At 36.6% G+C, this 22,946-nt stretch overlaps 1 protein-coding gene across 13 annotated transcripts in view; it reads left to right on the top strand.

Annotated features, from left to right (window-relative positions):
* The window catches only part of PTPRK (protein tyrosine phosphatase receptor type K), a 564,747-nt gene that overhangs the window by 144,073 nt on the left and 397,728 nt on the right, over window positions 1-22,946 (top strand). For all 13 annotated transcript variants that reach the window (XM_055135020.1, XM_055135009.1, XM_055135012.1 and 10 more), the window contains exon 2: window positions 2,813-2,935. In XM_055135020.1, the coding sequence (XP_054990995.1) occupies window positions 2,813-2,935 (123 nt within the window). The remainder of the gene's footprint in view (window positions 1-2,812; window positions 2,936-22,946) is intronic.

Raw genomic sequence — 22,946 nt, 5'->3', positions numbered from 1 at the left:
GCCTATGGCTCATTTACTGTCTTCCTGGCCCTAGATATTTTGCTTTATAGTAGGTTGTAATATAAGGAAGTCTTAAAATCAAAACCATGTGTATGGTTTTGAGTATATCACTGCATCACTGTATCAATTGTCATCCCATTGTTCATCGATTTACTTGACTGGGTGCCAGTAACGTTTTCATTCGTCCCAGCCCTGAGACTTTAGCAGCCTCTCCTTACTCATCTTTCCCAATGATTGGAGGCTCTTTTCAAGGTCAGCAGAGTGAGACTGTTACTGTTACTGTGTTTGGCATACCGAATATGCCACGGGGAGCTTGCCAGGCTCTGTGAGAGGGGCAGAGGAATCGAACACGGGTCAGCTGCGTGAAAGGCAAACACCTTACCGCTGTGCTATCACTCCAGCAAATAGATAATTGAAGTAGTTTATTTTCTCGTTGCTGGGGTCTGACACATGAAAGGCCAGTGTTAGCTGAGCAGCACCCCCAATATAGAAATATGGTTCTTATACTAATTTGTAAAATTAAAAAAAATGCTCCTCAATCTTTTTCCTTATCACCTCGTTCAAGTGGAGTGGTAACCGTTTTTCAAGACTCTTGACTAAAATGGCAATGATGTGCAACAAATAACAGGGTTGACCCACTTATTTTGTACAGCTACTCCTAGTTGTTGTTGCTAATCAGAATTCTGGAGTGTCAAATTAACAGTGTCTATGAAGGACAGCAATTAAGACTATCAAATGAGCCAATGTAGGTTCTATCGATAGCTTCAATTTATAGATGAATTGCACCCACAGTAATTTAGAGGCCACTGGGTACACTGAAGGCGGGCAGTGCAAACTACAAAGTCATTTTAGGGTTGTGATCACATTATATTTTGAGTAAAATTTTCCCTGGTTATATAAAGATGCATTTCCTAGCAGCCTCTTTATTGATTAACTTTTATATTAAAAGTACACAATTTTTTCATGAGATCATTTAGTAAGATAGCATTTTATGCTGATTAAGAAAAATCTTTTGAGCTTTCTTGATGCTTAAGTTTGGTCCTTTATAGAGTTCGTGTGTTCATAAACCTAGCTTATGGATATTTTGCTCTTGACAAAGAATGTTGGTTTCCCTCTTCGGATAGCTCAGTCACTTAAGTGCCTGTCTTACAAAACCAGAAGGTTTTAATGTCTTGAGTTCAATTTCTGGCATTGCCTCATGTAGTCTGAGCTAATATGGCAGTTTTGTAGTCCTTGTAGTTTCACTCTTTGGGATCCTCCCACTCAAAAATAAAAAGAAGGAAAGAAGAAGGGAAAGAAAGGAAATAAAAGAAGTTGTTTTGTGTATCGTGTACCTGCACTGTATACACAACTCTTCTATCTGTCTCCCTCCCCCTTCTTGTCTTCTTTTCCTGTCATGGTTGTTTGTCAAAGATGACCATTATTTATATTCAGTTGGGCAAACTGTTGCACGGCACACTCAGCATTGCTCAGTGGTGGAGTTTTGGGTTTGTTCCCCTTTTCAGTGTTTCTGGGGATCAAGCCAGGGTCCCTGCGTGCTGCCAAACATGCACTTCAGCCCTGCGAACCCTCTCCTTGACCCATATGTTGGACAAACTTTCGATGGTTTGAGAAAATGAATTCCGTGTTTACAGAAAAGAATTTATAGACCTGAAGTTTACCATCTCTTGGCCTGCTGTTTGGTCAGAGAAATCACTGAGGTTCTTCTTAAAGATCCCCATGGAAACTAAACAAATAAGGTACTTGAAAGAAGACAGGTTATTGGTTTTTCTCATTAAGTCTACTGTAGGCTTTTCATTAGTTCTAATCCATTTTCTTTCAAGACTGTATATACAGGCCAGAACTTTTCCCCATGATTTGAATAAAGTAAATAGTTTGGGTATATTTGATAGATAAGTAAGTGTAAAAGTTATCAGGGTACTTTTGCAATAATATTTTGACTAAAAATTTAGTTGGGAAATTGCTGAATTAAAGAGGAAAGCTATCCTACTATAAAAAAGAGAAAAAGTTATTAGATAAAGTCAGAGTGGTGCCCTGATTGTAAGTTAACCTGGTAGATTTTATACTTTAGTTTCTTTTTCATTTTACACCAAACTGTACAGAAATGATCGTAGCAGTGTGGAGGAATAAATCACTGACCTCGAACATTTTAAAACCTATAAAACGATGTCTGTTTCACTTGTTATTATGAGTTTATTTCAAAGTGCTTTTCAGAAGTAAGTTTCACGATGACTTAAGTATCAACCTCACCTTTTTGAACTTGCATTACAGAGAAAATGTTTTCACTCTTTGTTGTTCACCCGTCATTGAACTCTTGTCTCCTCTAAAGTTATTACTATTCAGATTTTAGGTAGTTTATATATTTCAGAAATACGTCATTATATTTGCATCTTCTCTTCTTTGTTATCCTTCAGAATTTGTGCTTTGGTCCTCTTTTTGATGTTCAAATAGTATCTTATCCAAATAGAAATTATAATTTACAAAAAATTGATAAGAATAGGATAAATAATAATATTGTTTTATTTAAATTATAAGGGCCCACTCGGACCGAGAGATGATACCAGGATTGATGCACTTGCTTTGCATGTAGCCAACCCACATTCAGTAGTTTAATCCCCGTTTGCATATTGTCCCCAGAGCAGTATTGGGAATCATAGCAGAGCACAGACCAGGGTGTGGCTCCCAACCCCAACCAAGCTAAAACAAAGAAATTACAAATGTTGGGTCACATATTTCAATCTGTTGTCAGTTTATTGTGCATTTTAACAACTCTGTTTATACTATAACAACATTTTTCCTCTTCTGCTTTTAGGTGGCTGTACTTTTGATGATGGCCCCGGGGCCTGTGATTATCACCAGGACCTGTATGATGACTTTGAATGGGTACATGTGAGTGCTCAAGAGCCCCATTATCTGCCACCAGAGATGCCTCAAGGTGAGCCTCTTCCTGATTACCTCTTCTGGAGGGGTTTGGGGCCTGTTGTAGAATATGGAATACCTTCTTATTTTCAGTCTAGCACAATAGTTTAATGTAAAAAACACCTGCCAGGGCGCGACCGGGGGAGAGCCCAGATGGCTTTCCCTGTGGGTCACCTCCGGGTTCGAGGGGGACGGTCCTGGGCTGCTCACCCAGCCAGAGCGGCCCTGGCCATGGGGCAGACGGAGGAGGAAACAAGGGCCAAGCCAGTTGATCAATCAGTTGTCGTTTATTCCATTCTCGTCTCCACTTCTCTCCCTGCTACGGATCTCCCCCTGGATCTTTCCCCAACCCACTCTTCCAGCCTAGTTAAATACCCCCAGCATGAGGGGTTGGGGCTTACACATAGGTGTGGTCACAATCAATAGAGGTAAAGTTCTTTCCCTCAGGGGATGCTGCTTTTAGGACAGATTCTCCTTCAGCAGGACCATCCACCCAAGGGCGGAGTCCATGAGTGTGTTTCTCCTCTCCTCATTCAGCAAACAAAGAAGCATCCATAATATTAATTATTTTGTACGGATACAATAAGAAATGCATTAAGCGTATAGAATTGCTCTCCTGGGGCCATCTCGATCTCAGACTACAGTGCTCAGGCCAGATTAGCCTTTCCTATCCCTAGCAGGGTTCTAGTCTCGTCGTTACTTTTGGATCATGACAGCTTTTGTCCATGATCATGACAGCATTTGTCCATAATCAAGCTCTTAATTTATAGTTAAGCATTAGACACTTTAGCCAGGCCCATCTCGATGCCAGGGTAGTACATAACTCACCACTTGCCCTGGGTCCATCCTGTCCCTCGTCAGGACCCTGCTTTTGGGGTGCTAGGAACTGAGGGCAACTGAGGCTTAAGTCGAGAAAGCAGATGCCCGGGAGGGAATAATATTCGAGGCCAATTAAATCCCAAGTTACAAAAGCATAATATTGTCTTCTTGTGTCTATACAAAAAGAACATTGCTTTAAAGTAACTTATTCAAATGACATAAGGAGAGGAGAAAGGCAATATCAACTTGTAATATAAGTTCAGTGTACTAGAAAGGTCTGATCTTACAAATTAACAGTTTGATTAGGGGGAAAAGCTGATTAACTGTTTGGGGAAGAGAGCATAGAGAAGTAGTTACAGATAAACAAAGAAATGGGAGTGACTCAGGAGCACCTTGATGGGTGTGACAAGCTAAGGTCCTTGTAGCAAAAGGGGAAAAGGACAAAGCAGTGTCATCCTACAGTTTAATTGTTAGGATAAATGATTTAATGTGCTACTAAATATGAGTGTAATTGTATTGTATTTTTCTCAGAAACGTTATGCATTTCAGTGGTCTTTAAGATTACTCACTATACTTTTGTCATCTCTTTCTTTGGAGTGATAGAAGTATTGGGTATAAGTGTTCATGTTTCCTCTCCAATTTTATAAAAATGTGAACCTCTACAAGACTAAAAGCAAGAACATAGTCCTTTCTAATTAGACCTGTGAGACCAGAGCAGGAATGTAGCTTAGAAGGTGAGCAAAGAGCTTCCATTTCTGAAGCCCTGGGTTTGGTCTCTGCCACTGCGGGGTGTTTGCCTCAAACCAGCAATGCAGAATTGTAAGATAAGCTTGCTCCTTACATATTTCATTGAACCTGACTGGTTTGATCCAGTCGTACTGAAGGAAAAGACTTGAGTGCATCTTCGTATGTGGTCACATACAAGAAGGTGCTGCAGGCCCAGGAGGATGCTGGGGACTGAAACCAGGACCAGACCTTATCTACCTCCTGGTCTTCATAAACCAGTCAGTTGTATCAGAAGAGGAGTGGCCTGGAAGAAAAATTGTCAAGTCCAGAAGGCCTTTTCTGAATGAACTTTAGAAACTTATCGCTGGGCCCTGTTCATTGTTTCTGTAGACCTTGTTCTGCCTTTTATTTTCTGTTTTTGTGAGTTAATATTGTTTAACCAATTTGAGTTGTTGTCTCATGAATAACACACTGGTCTAGTCTATTAAGATACATGTTCCATTTCGTAGATTAATAGACTAATATCTGTGGCAGTTAATCCTTACGTACTGATTTGAAATTAATTCCATGTTGCATGTATGCTCGGCATCTTACCTAGTAAGAAACATATTTAGCAATGACTTAAATTATGAAAATTGAAAATTTAAGTATGAATTTTAAAATGAAATGGTGACTCCTGAGTGTCAACCCACCCCAACTGAAGCTAAGTGCTCTCCGGGAGATAATAGGGTTGAAGACCTGGATTGTTTTGCAACCCTTCATGTAGATTTTCTACACATAGTGGGTAGGACGTTTACCTTGCATGCTGCCAACCCGGGTTCAATTCCTCCGTCACTCTTGGAGAGCTCGGCAAGCTACCGAGAGTATCCCGCCCGCATGGCAGACCCTGGCAAGCTACCTATGGTGTATCCGATATGCCAGAAACAGTAACAAGTCTTACAATGCAGACGTATTGGTTCCTGCTTGAGCAAATTGATGAACAACGGGATGACAGTGCTACAGTGCGGTGACATGCAAAAAGAAATGCTTTTCCTCCTATTTAGGAATACATGACCAATTTTATAATTGTTGCATATTACTTCAGAATCATGTATGTAAAATATTAAAATTGTTTTTTGATCATTGCAAAGTATTTTATACATATTTTTCTACAATTTCAGAAAACTTTTTTAAAGTGAGCATGGATTTTAGACATTGCCATTAGGTATGAAAATTCAGTTCTGATGTTTGGAGAAAGGACATTTTGTCAGTGGCGTCTCTGAACTTGCTAACTAAAATGATATAAAACCAATGAATAAAAAGCACAGTAATAATATCACATCACAAGTTCATAGACTAAACAAAACCTAAAAGTCACATTTCCAAATTATGGGTTTTAAATGAATATAGTAAATATATCCTTTTGAAGGATTTATTGGTATACTGTGTGATATGTTGTTTGAGAGTAGGGTGAATTAAATCAGCTTTCTATTCTAAATTGTCACTTTCCATGGGTGAGTAGGCAAATGGTTATTTCTGAAGCTGAACTGAGCCATAATTTCCTTGCCAGAGGAATAAATTGTTACTATGTGGCAGACATCCTTATGTTTGAACCCAGCTCTAAGCTGTCAGCCAACTCATTTAGCTTGGGGTATAGGTTTGAACTCTTCTTTTAAAGGTACATCACCTTATATTCTTGGTATATTTTAATTAAAAAACAATCCTATAATAATCAACCTGCACTCTTCCCAGCCCCCCTGTGGTATATATTTAGATTGTTTTTTTAAAATATAAAATTAAAAAAGTTCAGCTGGGGTGCACAGATTTTGACTGTTTATCATCAGAGAATAATCAGAAAGAGGTTGATTTATGGAAATGCTACCATTGTTAATTACCATTGAAGATGGGTAATGAATAGCTGAAGAGCTACTGTTCAGATGACCTTGTTGCCTCACCTTTGATGAACGGTTTAATCGGTGGTTACAGTACAGGATGATATGCAGAGAAAATGAGTATTTGAAATTCAGCCACATCTTCCAATTAATAGGATATTAAGTAATTAATCATGCAGAGGAGGGAAAGAGGTCACGGCCACTTTAATTTTGCCGAATATAACTTGTGTTTAGTCTTTAGAGGAGGTGAAGCTAAACACCCATTTGTATGTTCTTTTTTTTGCAAGTTTTGTTTCATAACATATACTGTTTTGTTCCACATTCTTTCTGCTTTTGGCTTTAAAAATTTCACTGGGTAGTATTGTTTATAAATTTGCAAAAACTAAAACATTTAGATTTATCACAGTATATATCTTTTTCTCACAATTGCTTTTTTATGTTCTTTTTTAAACAAATAGGCATATTTAGTATTTTTACTTATTTTAAAAATTACACACTTGACATTCATAAAGTAAGAAAGCATATTTGCTTTGTTTCATATTCTCAGCAGAGAGCTCTTTAACTTTTTATATTGTCCTTAGATTTTTTAAACTGACTTTTATGTTTTATTGACTATAGATTAAAGGTGTAAAAGGGAAGAAGAAATGTAAGTAAATAGATAAGGAAAAGGAATAAGGATAGGTAAAAGAATAGAGACAAGAAAATTGTTTCCGTGGAGAATACAATGCTCTCAATAATTGCTTAAAATGTTCCATCAATTTCTCACCCCTTACGCACCTTTGGCAGGGAACAATGATGTTGGATGAAAGGCTCTACTAAGTACACTTATAAACAGCATGTAGAAGTGCCATAATAATGTAATGACCAAAATTCATGAGGGCAGTGTTCCAAAAGCACATCTAGAAATTAGTATATATTCAACTGAAGGATGAAATTCAAGCTTTAATGTGTTGGTGAGGATATGGCAGAAAATTTCTCTCATATTGCCGGTTGATGTATAAATCTGTACAAACGTTGTACAACCTTATAACCTGGTAAATCCATTCCTGGGTATAAGAACTGATTGCATTTGTATTACAAATATTTGCAAGAATGTTTGCAACATCTATTCCCATATTGAGAACAATCCAGATGTTCATTCAAAGCACAATGGATAAATAAATTCTGATGCATTCTTGTAATTGAATATTGCATTCCTATGTAAACTATTGATAAATATACTATGGACAAGTTTTACCAACATAATCCTGAGAAAGTAAGTAGGCATAGGATTTTTAAAATTCAATTTGTATATTTGAAAAAATAGTCAAAGCTCACTTATGATGCTCTCAACTTATAGTTGAATATTGTGGCCCCTTGGCATGGCCCATTTTGATTCCAGTGTAGCTCACAGCTTGTCCTAAGTTCATTCTATCCCTCATCGGGACTCTGCTTTTGGGGTGCTAGGAACTAAGGGCAACTGAGTTGAGAAAGCAGATGCCCAGGAGTAAATATTATTGGAGTCAATCAGCTTCCAAGTTACAAAGCGTGATATTAATTGTCTTCCTGTGTCCATACAGAAAGACATTGCTTTAAGGTAAACTAAGTTCCCTGCAGCAAGGCTAAAAGGACAAACCCAATGTTATCCTACACTGTTGGAACACAGGATAACTTTTATTCAGTTAATAAAATCTCTAAAAATTGTTTCCAGCAACCTGTACTTTTTATACTAAAAAATAGCCTGTTTTTTGATTTTGCTGGGCATTTTACTGCTTCTCTTTTCTTTGTTTAGCCACTCTGTACCCACTCACCAAAATAAAATCCCAGTTTTTACTTTGTTTACTCAAATTCCACCTGCTTCTAGAAGGTGCTTTTGTGCTGACTGGCTGGGAACTCATTGTTCTTCTGTCCTCATATCAGATTTGTTTCTTACTTTGTACATAACTTCAATTACAGCTGTTTTGTTACCATTTTTAACGTAGTCCTCTCTACCAAACGATCATGTTCTAAAGAACGTGAACCATATTTGTCATTTTTAATTTCCCAAGATGCTGTTTCATTTTCTCAGATAGAAACCGTTAAATTATGTAGTGGTTGAAAATAGTCTTGCTCCAGTGTTAAAAAGATTTCTCATTGTTTTGTTAACATGTTAATTGAAGGCCAGAGAGTGCAGGAGGTAAAGTGTTGACCTTGCATGTGACTGACCCTGATTCTAATTCCCTAGATCACATGTGTTTCCCTGGGCATTACCAGAGGTGACTTCTGAGCACAGAACCAGAACAACTCCTGAGCACCCTAGGATGTGGTGCCACCTGCTTTTCCACCCCCATCTTAAATATTAAGTGAATAAAAATAATTCTATGTTCAATAGTAATTATATTTAATTTAGTTTTTAATATAGAAATTATTTTTACTTTTAAAGTAAAATTTATGTATTTTTTTACTCATCTATTTTATTGGCTTATAATTTTTAATATTACTGATAATACAAAGAAAGGATTTTTCTTTTAGGATTCCTCTCTCATTATAAAGAATGGAAAAAATGTTGCATAGAGCTATTTATTTGTTTATTTTAGTTTTTGCTTTTTTGGTCACACCCAGCGATGATAATCAGGGTTACTCCTGGCTCTGCACTCAGGAATCACTCCTGGAGGTGCTTTCGGGACCATATCCTGGGAATAGAACCCAGGTCGGCTGCATGCAAGGCAAACGCCCTACCTGCCTTTGCCTTGTTCCAACCCCTATTTTTTTTAATTGGACCCAAACATTTTGTCAAATATTCTTTTATACTCAATCATCTGATGAAACACATTCATTTGAACATACGAATTTTCGTAAATATGAGCGTGTATATTGTAATAGGCATCACAGTATATTTATTCTATGGTAGTTATAAATGTGTTTTTCTATTTAATGAGTTTATATATTATAACTAATTGAATTTTAGTCTTTACTGTATCTTTTGACGGTATTTAAAGTTGTGACATTCATTCTGGTACTTTTTATTGACAGTATTATAAATCACGAAACAGATTCCCGTCTTTCAAATTCACACATGAGCTCTTTATATCATAAAAATAAATTAGTCTGAAGATTAAAATTGTAAATCTTTTCCTGTTTTAAAACTTTGTAATGTGTGAATCAGAAATTTCAGGTTTACCAGAAATCTTAATTGTTCTCTTGTCAAATACTTAAAAACTAAGAAACTAAATCATATTACATATCGATATAAAGAAGAATGACACAGTGCTATTAGGAAATGTGTTATTGGGGGCTGGAGGGAGAGTACAGTGGGTAGGACGTTTGCCTTGTATGCGGCCAACCTGGGTTCGATTCCCAGCATCCCATATCTTCCCCCAAGCACTGTCAGGAGTAATTCTTGAGTGCAGAGCCAGGTGTAACCCCTGTGCATTGATGGGTGTGACCCAAAAAGAAAAAAAAAAGATATGTGCTATTATTTTGTTACTTTTCGAAAGTGTCTTTCCCCTTAATATATATATATATATATATATATGTATATATATATAGGTTGATGTCTTTCCCCTTAATATATATATATATATATATATATATATACACACACATATATATATATATTGGTTGATGGTCAGTCCCTGAGTCAGGCTTGAATTATTGCCAGGTTGTTGAAATAAAGGATGCTTTTATCAAAGAATTATTTGGAGAAACTTAATGTGTGTTTGTGTATGCAGTAGGAAGTATGTATGGGTAACATGATTTTGTGCCTGACTTTCTTCTGATAGTATAAAGTGGTGAAAAGCAAATAAAGCATTAGAGTTAATTGTATTTACATGATAGCATTTTATAGCTAATACAGATTCAATTCTGTTTTCTGTGCAGTGTTATTAGATTCTTTGTTTTCTGGGAGGTGGGAATTTGGGCCACACATGGAGTCAAGTTAGAGCTTACTCCTAATTCTGTGCTCAGAGATCACTCTTGGTTGGTATTTAGGGGACCAAAGATGATGCTGGGAATTGAACACTGTTTAGATACATGCAAAAGAATTACATCAACGCTGTCTCTTCAACCAGTTTCTTAATGTTATAATCACTGTAGCACTGTAGTACTTTCGTCCTGTCATTCATCGATTTTCTCAAGCGGGCACCAGTAACATCTCCATTGTGAGACTTGTTGTTATTGTTTTTGGCATATGGAATACGACACTGGTAGCTTGCCAGGCTCTGTCCTGTGGGGCGGGATACACTTGGTAGCTTGCCGGGCTCTGTGAGAGGCACGGAGGAATTGAACCCAGGTTGGCTTCGTGCAAGGCAAATGCCCTACCCACTATGCCCCCAAACGATCACGATCACGAAATCCCGTTGATCATCAAGTGACTCGAGCGGTATCAGTCACCTCTACATTCGTCCTATCCCTGAGATTTTAGAAGCCTATCTCTTCTCGGCCTTCCCAACGATGCCGCATTGGAGGCTCTTTCAGGGTCAGGGGAAATGAGATTCAGCTGGTTACTGGCTTTGGCATATAGATACACCATGGGAAGCTTGAGAGGCTGTCTTATGTGGGCAGGAAGCTCTTAGTAGCTTGTGAGTTTCTCCCAGAGAGTAAGGTAGGTTATAAGATATTGCACGGCCGCAAAGTGCCCCAAAACAACAACAGAAATACAAAACGACAACAAAAAACCCCAAGAGAGAAAACTATTTTAGAGACAAAGCTATCTTAGAGACAAGTCAAAGCTATCTTAGAGGCTACTAGTAATTTTAATCATTTTGAAGTGAATAGCTGCTGACTCAGAGTATCAGTACTTTCCATTTCTTAATGCCAACACCATAACTAAAGCATGAAAGTTTAGACAGAGAATTATAAACTTTGTAACAGTCTTTATCGTTTACCAAATGCCCCAAATTGCCTTTCTGCAAAGTGTGCTATCACAATCCATTAGTCATAAGAGTTGAGTCAAAATCAGCACTTCCAAATTGAAATTCAGTAAGATATCAGAATATATTGCATATAGCAAAATGGACAATAGTAGGGAGTGTGCTATAAAAATTGTAGAAGATATAATCATCATTTATTATTATGGATGCAATATATTACTTGTGATACTTCTTGTGTTGATTCATCATTTCACTTTTCCTAATATTTTTATCGTTATTGAAGACAGTTGTAAATGCATAGATATTTCTGTAAGGTTATAGTTGTCAAAATTCCACACATCTGGGGGCTGGAGAGATAGCACAGCGGGTAGGGCGTTTGCCTTGCACGCGGCCGACCCGGATTCAAATCCCAGCATCCCATATGGTCCCCTGAGCACAGCCAGGGGTAATTCCTGAGTGCAAAGCCAGGAGTAACCCCTGTGCATCGCCAGGTGTGACCCCCCCCCAAAAAAAAAAAAGCAAAAAAAAAAAAAATTCCACACATCTGAAATAGGAATTGACAGCATATACTTCAGAACCAAAATATGTAAAATTGTCTTGCTAATGAAATGAGTTGAAATCTTTTGTCTAGATTTGTTGGTGCTAGAGGATAGAGGACAGCATGCCAAAATGTTTATTTTCTTTTTTTTTGTCACCTAATTAGCTTTGTCTGAAATGTGACTAAAGATAATGTGGTTTTGAATATGTAACTTTCTAAATAGAATTGAAACATGGTGACAGAAGGGAGAAAGTTCTGGAAGTATAGGGTGGGTAGGGATTGTTCCCTGCCCCCCACCAGTGCCCCACTCTGAGAAGACCTCAGAATTCTCTCAGCCTGAAAAGCGGTGTACCTGGAATTTTTAGTATTTGGTTCAGATATATACCACATCTCTACACTACCTAAGGATTTCATCTTTTTTTTTTCTTTTTTAATAGTGGAGTGGTATGTCGTTGTATATATATTTAATAATGCTTTTTTTCACACATACATCATTGCATACCCAATTCCTTTCTACCACCCCATCTCCATCATCGTGGTACTCTAAAAAGTACTTAGAGATAAAAGATTTTGTGAGGTGATCTTAAAGCATATGATTTAGTACAAGTTCTACACTTTCAGTAAGTATTTGTGAGATAAAGGTATTTGCTACTATTAGTTGAGACAGTAGTAGTTTACTCAATTTTACTGTGCCAGGGAATTCGTATTTGTATACTTGTCATAGATGTGATGTAATTAACATGTGGCATTTTTAATATGTACATATTGTAATGACTGATTATACATATTTCACAAAATTATTTTCAGAATAAATCTACTGTAGCATCAGTCCTCTAACAAACATTTATTTCTTTTTTTTTTTTTTTTTGCTTTTTGGGTCACGCCTGGCAATGCACAGGGGTTACTCCTGGCTCTGCACTCAGGAATTACCCCTGGCCATGCTCAGGGGACCATATGGGATGCTGGGAATCGAACCCGGGTCGGCCGCGTGCAAGGCAAACGCCCTACCCGCTGTGCTATCTCTCCAGCCCCAAACATTTATTTCTTGTGGTGAGAACTTCTCCAAGATCTTGTTTTCCAATGTACACTAGTGTTACTAACTTTACATTACCTTACTCCAAACCTCTTTATAACTAGAATTTTGTACCGTTTGACCACTATCACCTAGTTTTGAAATTTAACAGAAACTCTGCCCAAACAATGGTATTAGAGATAAGTAGAGAGTATAACTGTTTGTAGCCACTCTGGGGATAGTACGTGAATTTCAAAGTCTATCTAGTATTATAATTGCTCTTTTATAGTACCGCCTTACTTTTTAATTGCAGCATAGCCAACATTTCCTTGACTTGATCTTGGATATTTAAATCTACTATATAATGGGATACATATTAAATTTTATCCACAGTGATATTCTGCTACCTCATCTAAAATAATATCTCCTTCAAAATTAAAACTTTAAATGACCGTCTCTTAATTTTCACATAAATGGATCCTGACACTTAACTATTGCTTAGAGTTGCTACTTAGCTTCAGAATTTCAGTGACAATAGTCTCATTCCTTAAGTCATTTCTTTGATTTACTTGTAGGTTATTCTTAGTTACATGATGAGCACTGGCTGCATGTCTAAGTAAACCTTTAGAAACACATGTATATTTTCTACTGCCTTATTAGAGCTTGTACAGTCGAAGAATAACTTCAGGGATAAATGAAGCAGACTAAAGTTGAGGATTTGAAAATAATATGAAGACTTTGTTTGCAACACGGTATTTTAGGACTAGAATTATGGGCTTATTTCATTGTGCTGTTCCCCACCATGTTATCATGTATCTGTTGGTACTTTTCCCCGCAGCCCAGAGTATAGTTACCGCCTTGGAGTTGCTTATTAAAAGCAGTAGGGGTTGGAGGCAGAGCAGGGTCAGAGAGTGAAAGGCTGTAATGGACCATTTGAAGGGTGAGCCACTTCATGAAGGCTGGTTTTTAATGCAAGTACTATTACGCTTGTGAGCAAAAATGCAGCATGAAGAATGTCTAAATGACAGTGGACAGAAATGGCATGCTGAGGCAGGAATATTTCCCTGATATGTCAGGTAAGTAATGTATCTCAGCTAGATATGTCTCAATATATCTCAGGGAAAGAAATAGTATAGTATTTAAAAAGCAGGAAAAAAAAATGGTGTCAGTGTAGAGAACTTTCAACCTCCTAAGTGAATTAGGGATAACAATACAGAGTAATTTCAAGGACTGTACAGTCACCTTTAACATGTACCTTAAAATCAATACAGAATCCAGAGGAACAAAATTGCTTTTCCTTGAGGGGAGTGTGACCAGAAGTACAGTGTGACCTTATACTTTTCCTCTCCAAAAATAAACTTGTCTCCTGATGGCCTAGATGTTCTCAATTTAAAAAAATTATTTTAAGTCAAAGAATGACAGACAAAACATTTCAAGAAGCAATGAAATGTTGCAGGATTAAATCAAGGATTTTTTAGAATTATACCATGTAAATGATCTCTTATGTGTAATACTATAAAAATGATGAGCTGTGCTTATACATTTACATATTATTGCATAAAAAGATACTTTTACATTCCTGGGAGATTGTCAGTTTTCAATCCTAATTATGCAAAGCATACTATGTATTTTGTATAAGCCTCTTTTCTCTTACTCTAAGAAGAAATTATTGATTACAAAGTATTTCTCATAAAAGAGAATATTTTCTATATTTTAAGAAAGTGCCAACTTAGAAATCTAGCAAAAGAAATAGTTAGGGACAAAGGTAGAAAATTATGTTAACTCTTACTTCTTACAGTTTATATAAATGAAATGATGTAAGACAATTTTATGAATTTTATTAGGTTGATATGCATTTCTGGAGCTCTTCCCTGCCAATGTCTTATTTGGAGAATTAAGTGTAAAAGTGGAACATAAAATTTGGCAATTCAAAAATTATGATTAGATTCTTATTTTGTTTATGACTTGAAATAATATTAGTATTTATGCTTTAGACATATGTTTATTCTACATCGCACCGACCAGCATACTATCGGTATCTGTCCATCAATTTGCTTTGGTCCCTTCTTCTCTGCCAGCCTGCTCACCCGCATTCAGCATGGTAAATGTAGGATAAATTCAGTTCTGTAGACATAGCCTCAGGGTTTATTTTCATAGGCCACTGTTTGTTCTTTTGCTCTGCTGCTTTGTACTCCATATATGAATGAGATCATCCAGTATTTGTCTTTCTTATTCTGACACTTATTTCAATTAATTTGACATCCTGTGGTTCCATCCAAATTATAGCTGAATGCGAGATTTCATGTTTTTAAAGAACTGAGTTGTATTCCACTCTGTATCCATACCATAATTCCTCTATCAGCACATTCATCGTTGGGCACTTGGGATGTTTCTAGAGCTTCCATATTGTAAGTAGTGCTGCAATGAATTTGTGTTGAAGATTATATTCTGAAAGCCTGAGTTTTGTGTTTGCCGGGTTAAGCATATTGTGTATTCAAACATGCCTTTCTGACCGTTTCTTTTTCATCGCAGTAACTATAAAGATTCTCATTTCTTTGTTTTATTCTCATTAAAGTTCTTTGAATTATTTATTGTCTTTATTCTTTAAGTGAAAAGTTGAGTTTCTGAGATCTTAAGTAGAGGGTCAGAGATTTTATGACTTATTAAGTCAGGGTTAGCAATGCAAGTGTATGGAAACAGGCGAAATATTTGATGATCACGTGCCATAGACATAGGTGTATATAGTCTGAAAAGGACACAGAAAAGAATTTTCAGGACTGACATTGGTATGTGGTAAAAGTAATATCACATGCTTTCTTCAGCTTTTTAGTAGTGGAATACCAACTCAAAATAATAATAATTATAATTATATTAATAATTATAATAATAATTATTATTGTTGTTACTATTTGGAGGTTCTAGCAGGGGAGCGCAGCTACTCGTATACCCTTGACTGAAGACTAGTCCGTCTCTATTCTGGGAAGGCCATCCTCTTCGACTGAGCACGCAGCTTCGGGAGGGATACATATGGAGCGGTGGGGGAGGAAAGGGACACCCACCTAGCCAGCCAGATCAGCCGAATCAACCCTGTGATCAATGGGGTGACAGATGTCACAGCCATATCGCCCTCACATCAACGGGATGATGATGATGATGATGATGATGATGATGATGATGATGATGATGATGATGATGATGATGATGATGATTTTTTTATTGGGACCCCACCCGACTGTGCTCAGGGCATTTTTCTGGTGTGCTAGGGGATCCAAGGTTGTTCTGGGAATTGAAGTTTGGTGGCTTCATGCAAGACAAGTGTCTTGACTCCTGTTCTGTATCTCTGGCCCGTCAAAATGACTTTTCAGACTACAAGGAAAACTCCTTTCCTCGAACGAGGCCCAGGAGCAGCAAATGCCATGACTCAGGGATGTCCTCATAGGTACAGGTGCTTTTGTCTGTCTGTTTCTCCACTCAGATGGGCTCCTGGGTTAGAGCCATAACATAGGGAGTAGGGCGTTTGCCTTGCATACGGCCCACCCAGGTTTGATCCCTGGGCATCCCATATGGTGCCCCAAGCACCGCCAGGAGTAATTCCTGAGTACAGAGCCAGGAGTAACCCCTGAGCATCGCTGCGTGTGACCCAAAAAGCAAACAAACAGAAAAACAGATGGGCTCCTCTCATAGCTATAATGAGTTCTGTAGCTTTTCTAGGGTTACATTCAGATGTGGTGAAACTGTTCTGTAGCTCTTTTTGGGTTACACTCAGATGTGATGAAACAGATGTGATGTGGCTTTATTATTCCTCTTTTTCTTTTTTTGATGAACCGAAAGGACTTTTCAATTTCTTTGTCTAATTGGGCAGTATGATTTCACATTTATGGGGCGTGTAAGACACTGCTGCTCAGTGTGTATGTGTAGGCCTGCCCTCTTGACACAGTTTTCAACTGAGATTGAGTCTGGTGCCACATTTCTGTGAGGCACATGGCCAACTGGATTTTCTGGACTAAAAATAAGGTGGCTGTACAAAACTAATTGATACAGCTATGGTCAGGTGTAGCTGAAGGTAGTAGAATTTAGAACATGTGCTATTTAATAATAATAGGGAACAGGGAGATAGCTCATTCTTTGCCTGCAGGGGTCCAGGGTTCAATACTAGGCACTGTATGGTTCCTCAAGCACCATTGGAGGTGACAGCCCTAAAAGCAAGCTAGCCAAATAACAAAAGAATGACCGAATAAAACATTTATTAGAGTAGCATGCATGGTTCCATTTTTTTTTCTTATATTGAGTAAAAGTAAGATTTCCCTTTTTCCTTCCTGCGGTGTAATTTTTAGGCTGTCAAGTAATAAATTAATGTGTGACAGATTTGTAGTAGAAACGAACAGATTCAAGTGTAGCTATGAAGATATCTCCATAGGTATGTACTCTGAGGCTATTGTGGCAAAATATGAGTCTTTGTGCTACGGGATGGGGTGGGTGCCTGGGATTTCAAGGAGAGAGGAATTTACAGGAAACACCTATGATTAGAAGAGGACAGCTCGTGGCAGAGATAAAATGTTCTGTCATTTTGTTTGCCCTATTATGCAGACAGATATGTTCTATTGAAAAGCTATTTTTGGCAATATTAAAACAAAATGCCTCCTTAGTTCTGGGTAATATCTCCAATGTTCATAAATTATCAGAGAAATAAAATTGAAATCCTTATTCTGATTTTTACTATAAAATATAAAACATTTACTTTTCTAGACAAAATTATTTGCTAAAAGTATTGCCATGAATATTTCTGCAAATAATAAAATTATTAAATATGTAATAAAATAGTAAATTGTGATTCAAAGGAACAATTCTTATGAACTGAATCTGGGGCCAGTGAAATATCATAGGAGTTTGCCTTACATGCAGTGGACTCTTGATCTAAATCTGGATCTGTATGTGGCCCTCCAAGCACCACCAGTGGTGACCCTTGAACACAGAACCAAGAAACTCTGAGCTGATCTCTGGATCCAATTCCTGCCCTTCTCCCAGCCCGAGCCCCCCCCCCCCCCCCCACACACACACACATACACGGAAGGAAAACAATTTTCTCATCTTTGGGTAAAATGCATGAAGTTATTTCTTTCCTTCATTCAAATTTGTACTTATTTCCTATAAATATTTTTCTTGGGTCATAAATATTCTTCCATGACAATTCTCCCCAATCTCTCCACATTATGTGCCACCTTCCACCTGATTCTCTCTAAGTAACTTGGATCCATTATCAATGACCACTGGCATGCCTTCATTTTCTTTGATCAGCTCATTAATTCAATGTCCCTGTATGTAAGCTTGACTATTTCATTCAGTATTTTTTTCTTTCTATCCTATTGTTTTGTAAATATTTCCAGCTCTTTCCACTTTGTATTAAATGGCAAATGGTTTATTTTTTTCCTAGCCATTTATCCAGGCATTTGTCATCAGACCCTTCAGTTTCTTTATTTTAGGTATTTTTAGTAATGCTGTAATAAACAGCATGGGATGGACATTTTTTATTTTTGCGTTAATCTTTTCATATTCATTAGGTATTTGACTTATTTTTCACTTCATCTCAAACTACTTACACCCTCAAAAGCTGCTTAACTACCAGCACACCAGATTACTGGGAGTTAATTGTAACTATTGATTTCGCATAGGAGATAGTGTCTCTGCTGCCCCTCCCCCCATTCTGCATGTTTTAGCAAAAGTTTTTCTAAAATGTAACACTGCATAAAATTCTAACAGTTTGAGTGCACAGATGAGTTTTCAAATTAGATACTGACTTAAAGTACAGATTCTTCTTGTACTTTTCCTGTGTGCTACTTTGTAGTTGAAAGCGAAGAAACATAGTACATGAGTACTTTCTTGAATTTCTAAGGAGGTCAGTGGGAATATAGCACATTTAAATTTGAATTCAAGTTAGAGATTGATCAAGAATGAAAAACTTCATCTCATACCTACTGGAAGTAGAATACTGTGCTAGTAATATTTCAAGTAAGTAATGCTAACTCACTTTTTCAATTCCACTGATTACATAACACACAACCTATTTGTGATCTTTCCATTTTGAGGAATGCAGTCTGTCTTTGGATGTCGTTAGCATTAGAAATGTTGGGTGGGTGTTTTGACATTTTGACTATTAGGTGATAGTTCTTGAAGGTATCACAGTCATATGCTATATCTAGCTGTCGAGTCCTTTCCTCTAAAGTCATTAGTTGAGTATCAAATTTCTTAAGAAATTTTGGGAGAAATGCAGAAACAATATGTTGATAAGCTCAACTATATTATGATTAATTTTTTTCAGTAACTTAAATCACCAATGGAGAAGACAGACAATCTGTGTTGGAGTACAGGACTTAGCTGTATAAGAATGTGGTTGATGATTTTCCTGATACTGAGAAAACATGTAGAGTTTAGGATGTTAAAAGATTTCACATTCTTTCTATATATATATATATATATATATATCGTGAGAGGAAGAATATGTAAGAATATACACATATATGTAGCATTGTCTGGAATACATATTTTTAATAATATTTATCTAATAAAAATTAATTCACAGTTTGAGCTTTTCTCAAAAATGTTCTTCCTGTGTACACCTTAGAATGGTCAACTAATTAAAAATATGGAATATACCATGCAAACTCACTTTTCATATCTAATTTTCATAAAGGATTAAATTTTTGTGGCTATTCAAAGCCCTAAGCCCTTTGAAGAAATTCGAGTTTAGAATGAAAGAATTTTTTAAAAAAAGAAATTTCAGTTTAGAATTAAAGAATTCTTTAAAAAGATTTTCTTTTTTGGTGGAGCCAGGAATTGTGTGCATGATTGCTGAGCTATATCCCTGTCTTGGAATTTTCTTTCTTTTTAAAATTAAATTTCCCACCTTCCAAGGCAGAATCACTTAGACCATTGTAGGATATTGGTCAGTTAGTACCATAGGTGCCTGAAAGCTGGGAATAATAACAATATTTATTTTAGCATTGATATAATATCAGTAGTCTTGGTAGGACTTTGTTAACTGTTACCGGCTATTAATATTTAGTATTTAAGAGTAAGCAATAGCACAACGGGTAGGGCGTTGACTTGAACGCGGCTGACCCGGGTTTGATTCTTCCGTCCCTCTTGGAGAGCCCGGCAAGCTACCGAGAGTATCCCTCCTGCACGGCAGAGCCTGGCAAGCTACCTGTGGCAGATTCCATATGCCAGAAACAGTAACAACAAGTCTCACAATGGAGACATTACTGGTGCCGGCTCGAACAAATGGATGAACAATGGGACGACAGTGCTACAGTGCAATTTAAGAGTAGAATAACCAAAGATAGTGCAATAGTAAGAAAACATAATTTTTAAATATAATGAATTTTCCTTTATTTTCAAGCAATTAAACATAATCAGCTTTATGCCAAAAAAAAAAAAAAAGAGAAAATGTTGGGAAAGTTACAGGATCTCAAAACAAAGTCTAGAAATAACTTTTACCACCTTGTTAAGAGGGATTTGGTATTGCTCACGTCAGTTGTTGTTTAAACAGAAAAAAATTATTCCAGTCTGACATTAATTTTATATTGGCATTAATAGCTTTAAGAAATAGGAAATATCTCAAAACTGAGCCAGAAGTTTGAAACAGTTCCTTTCTTCTTTTCAGAAATTATTATTTGCACGAGATATATTCTAAGATAAAGTATTCTTGAGGCAATTGTTGTAGTTTATTAAATTTATGAAGATTTGTTTCTAATTTCTTTCATATTTTGAAAATGACCATTTTTTCCCTCTCTTTTTCCTGATGTAGGTCATTTAGTTGTGAAGATTTCTGCTAACACCAAAATTTTTTTTTTTTTAATAATCAAGTACTTTATGTTAACAAGAATCCTACTTTTTGTTATTTTTAAATGAAAAACCATAATGTGGTTTTTTATAGATAACCAAATGGTAATGAGTAAATCAAAGTATAACTAAAATATGGCACATATAATAAATTTCCAATAGAGATGACACAATGATTTAAATATATTTCCCGATCCCGTTTGTGGGATTCTAAAAGTTAAGTTTATTACCGTTATTTTATTTGGAATATATTGCTGTTGTTTATTATATGTGAATAACGTTTAGGACATGATCATATACCATTTGATACACACATAGCATTTGTCATTGAGTTTTTCAAAATATTTACTCAGATTCATTCATTTATTTATTTATTTATTGCATTTTGGGTCACACCCAGCGATGCTCAGGGGTTACTCCTGATTCTGCACTAAGAAATTACCCCTAGTGATGCTCATAGGACCTTATGGGATGCTGGGAATCGAACCTGGGTCGGCCGCATGCAAGGCAAACGCCCTACCCGCTGTGCTATTGCTCCAACCCCTGTTTACTCAGATATTTAATGAATAGTAGGCCAGAGCTTATACAGCAGGTCTGGTGTTTGCCTTCTAAGCATTTGACCTAGGTTTCATCAACCTGGGACCACATATTGACCACACAGTCAGAAATAAGTCCTGAACTTCACCTGGTGGAGCAAGTTTTCCGCCCCCCCCCTAAAAACCACTGAATTATATTTGAATGATACTCAAATCTTAATGCATGGTTTTATTTATAATCTTTTTTGAGATTTGGTAATAAATGAAACTATTTTCTTATAAAATATAGGGCAAAAGGTTTTTACTGAGGAATTTCTCTGTCGATCTGAATTTTATTTTGCTGGGGTTGAGGTGGGGTGATATTACTCCTGGCTGAGCTTCGTGCTCCATATGGGATGCCAGGGATTGAACCCAGCACCTTACTCACTGTATTCTCGTCAGCCCCTAAGAACTGAGTATGAAACCTGGAATCACACTATTGGTGGAATATTTCTATGTATGGAATGTAGAAGTTTACCTGAAATCAGTTGTCAACTCAGAATTATTCCTTGAAAGGAGCAGCTTTTTAAAGGAAAATGTTAATTTTAATTTCTTGATTTAAATATGTATGCGTTCTATGAATATGTTCCTTAAATTGATAGTTACTGCAACAAACCTGCAATGTTTAGGAAATAATCTTAGCAGTAACTGTAGATAACATTTGGGTGTTTTAACTTGTCATGTTTCTGGAATTTTGCACTGTATAGTGTTCAGAAATAATGTAAACTTAGAATTTTACAGGGAATAAAAACTTGTCTAAATTGTGAAAGATTTGTAAATGATATCACATTTGTGATTCTGACTCTTGTGTTTTAATCTAAAACAATTCCGAAGGGCATCCTAGTGTGTATAAAATAACATAGTTTTTGAAATTTGAGCTTAAGAACGTGAAGCAATGCTAACAGTCATTCGCCTGTGTGTAGTTAGAGCCCTATATTTGTCATTTAGATGTGAAATCAGTGTTTTGTGTTTTTTTATTTTTTTTTTGTGGGTGGGGTTTGGATTGTAGTCGAAGCCACATCCAGTGGTGGTTTGGACTCACTCCTGGACCACTCCTGCAGATGCTGGAGGACCACATGCAGTGCAGTGCTGGTATCAGACAGGGCATCTGAGTGACAGCAAGTGCTTAAGCCCCTGTGCTATTTCTCTGGTCCTGAAATATGGAATCTTTTGAAGAAATGACTCAGTATACTAAGTTAAAAGTATGAAAGAGCCTTTCTCAACTTCTTCTTGGAATTACATATTAATATTATATTCGAATTCCAATCTTTGAATCACTAAATTAAGTAATAATATTGATGATAAATAATTTTTTAACTTTTGTTAGAAAATGTTGCATATGAACTGGTCCTGATTCCGGTGCTTTCTCTTTTTTTGTATTAAATATTTGTATTAAATATTTGCTGGTGGTTCACATTTTATATTAGTTTTTTTTTTCCATTGAGGGCTATGTGAAATCCTTTAATTTTAGAACTTCTTTCAAAATACTATGTTGTTTCTTATATGTGAATTTTGAGAGTATAATTGTGACAATAAATTCTTGCTTTATGTGATGTGCACCCGTTTTGAGGTTTTATTTATTTATTTATTTATCTCTGGGTTGCTCAGGTAGATTTTATTGCCAATGCTAACAATCTCCTTATTTTGGTCAAAGTGGCTATTTCTTTTGTTATCTCTTTTGTCTTCAAAATTGAAATCAATGGACATAATAAGGCTGTGGGTAGGACTGACAATTGCTGTTATAGCTCATTCTTCTCATCATTAAGTCTAGGTTTTTTTTATAGTTACAATGTTTATATAAGCCTTTTAAACTGAATT

This window comes from Sorex araneus, chromosome 4 (genome assembly GCF_027595985.1).
Source record: "Sorex araneus isolate mSorAra2 chromosome 4, mSorAra2.pri, whole genome shotgun sequence".
Lineage (NCBI taxonomy): Eukaryota > Metazoa > Chordata > Mammalia > Eulipotyphla > Soricidae > Sorex > Sorex araneus.
This window is presented reverse-complemented; position numbering and strand designations above follow the sequence as displayed.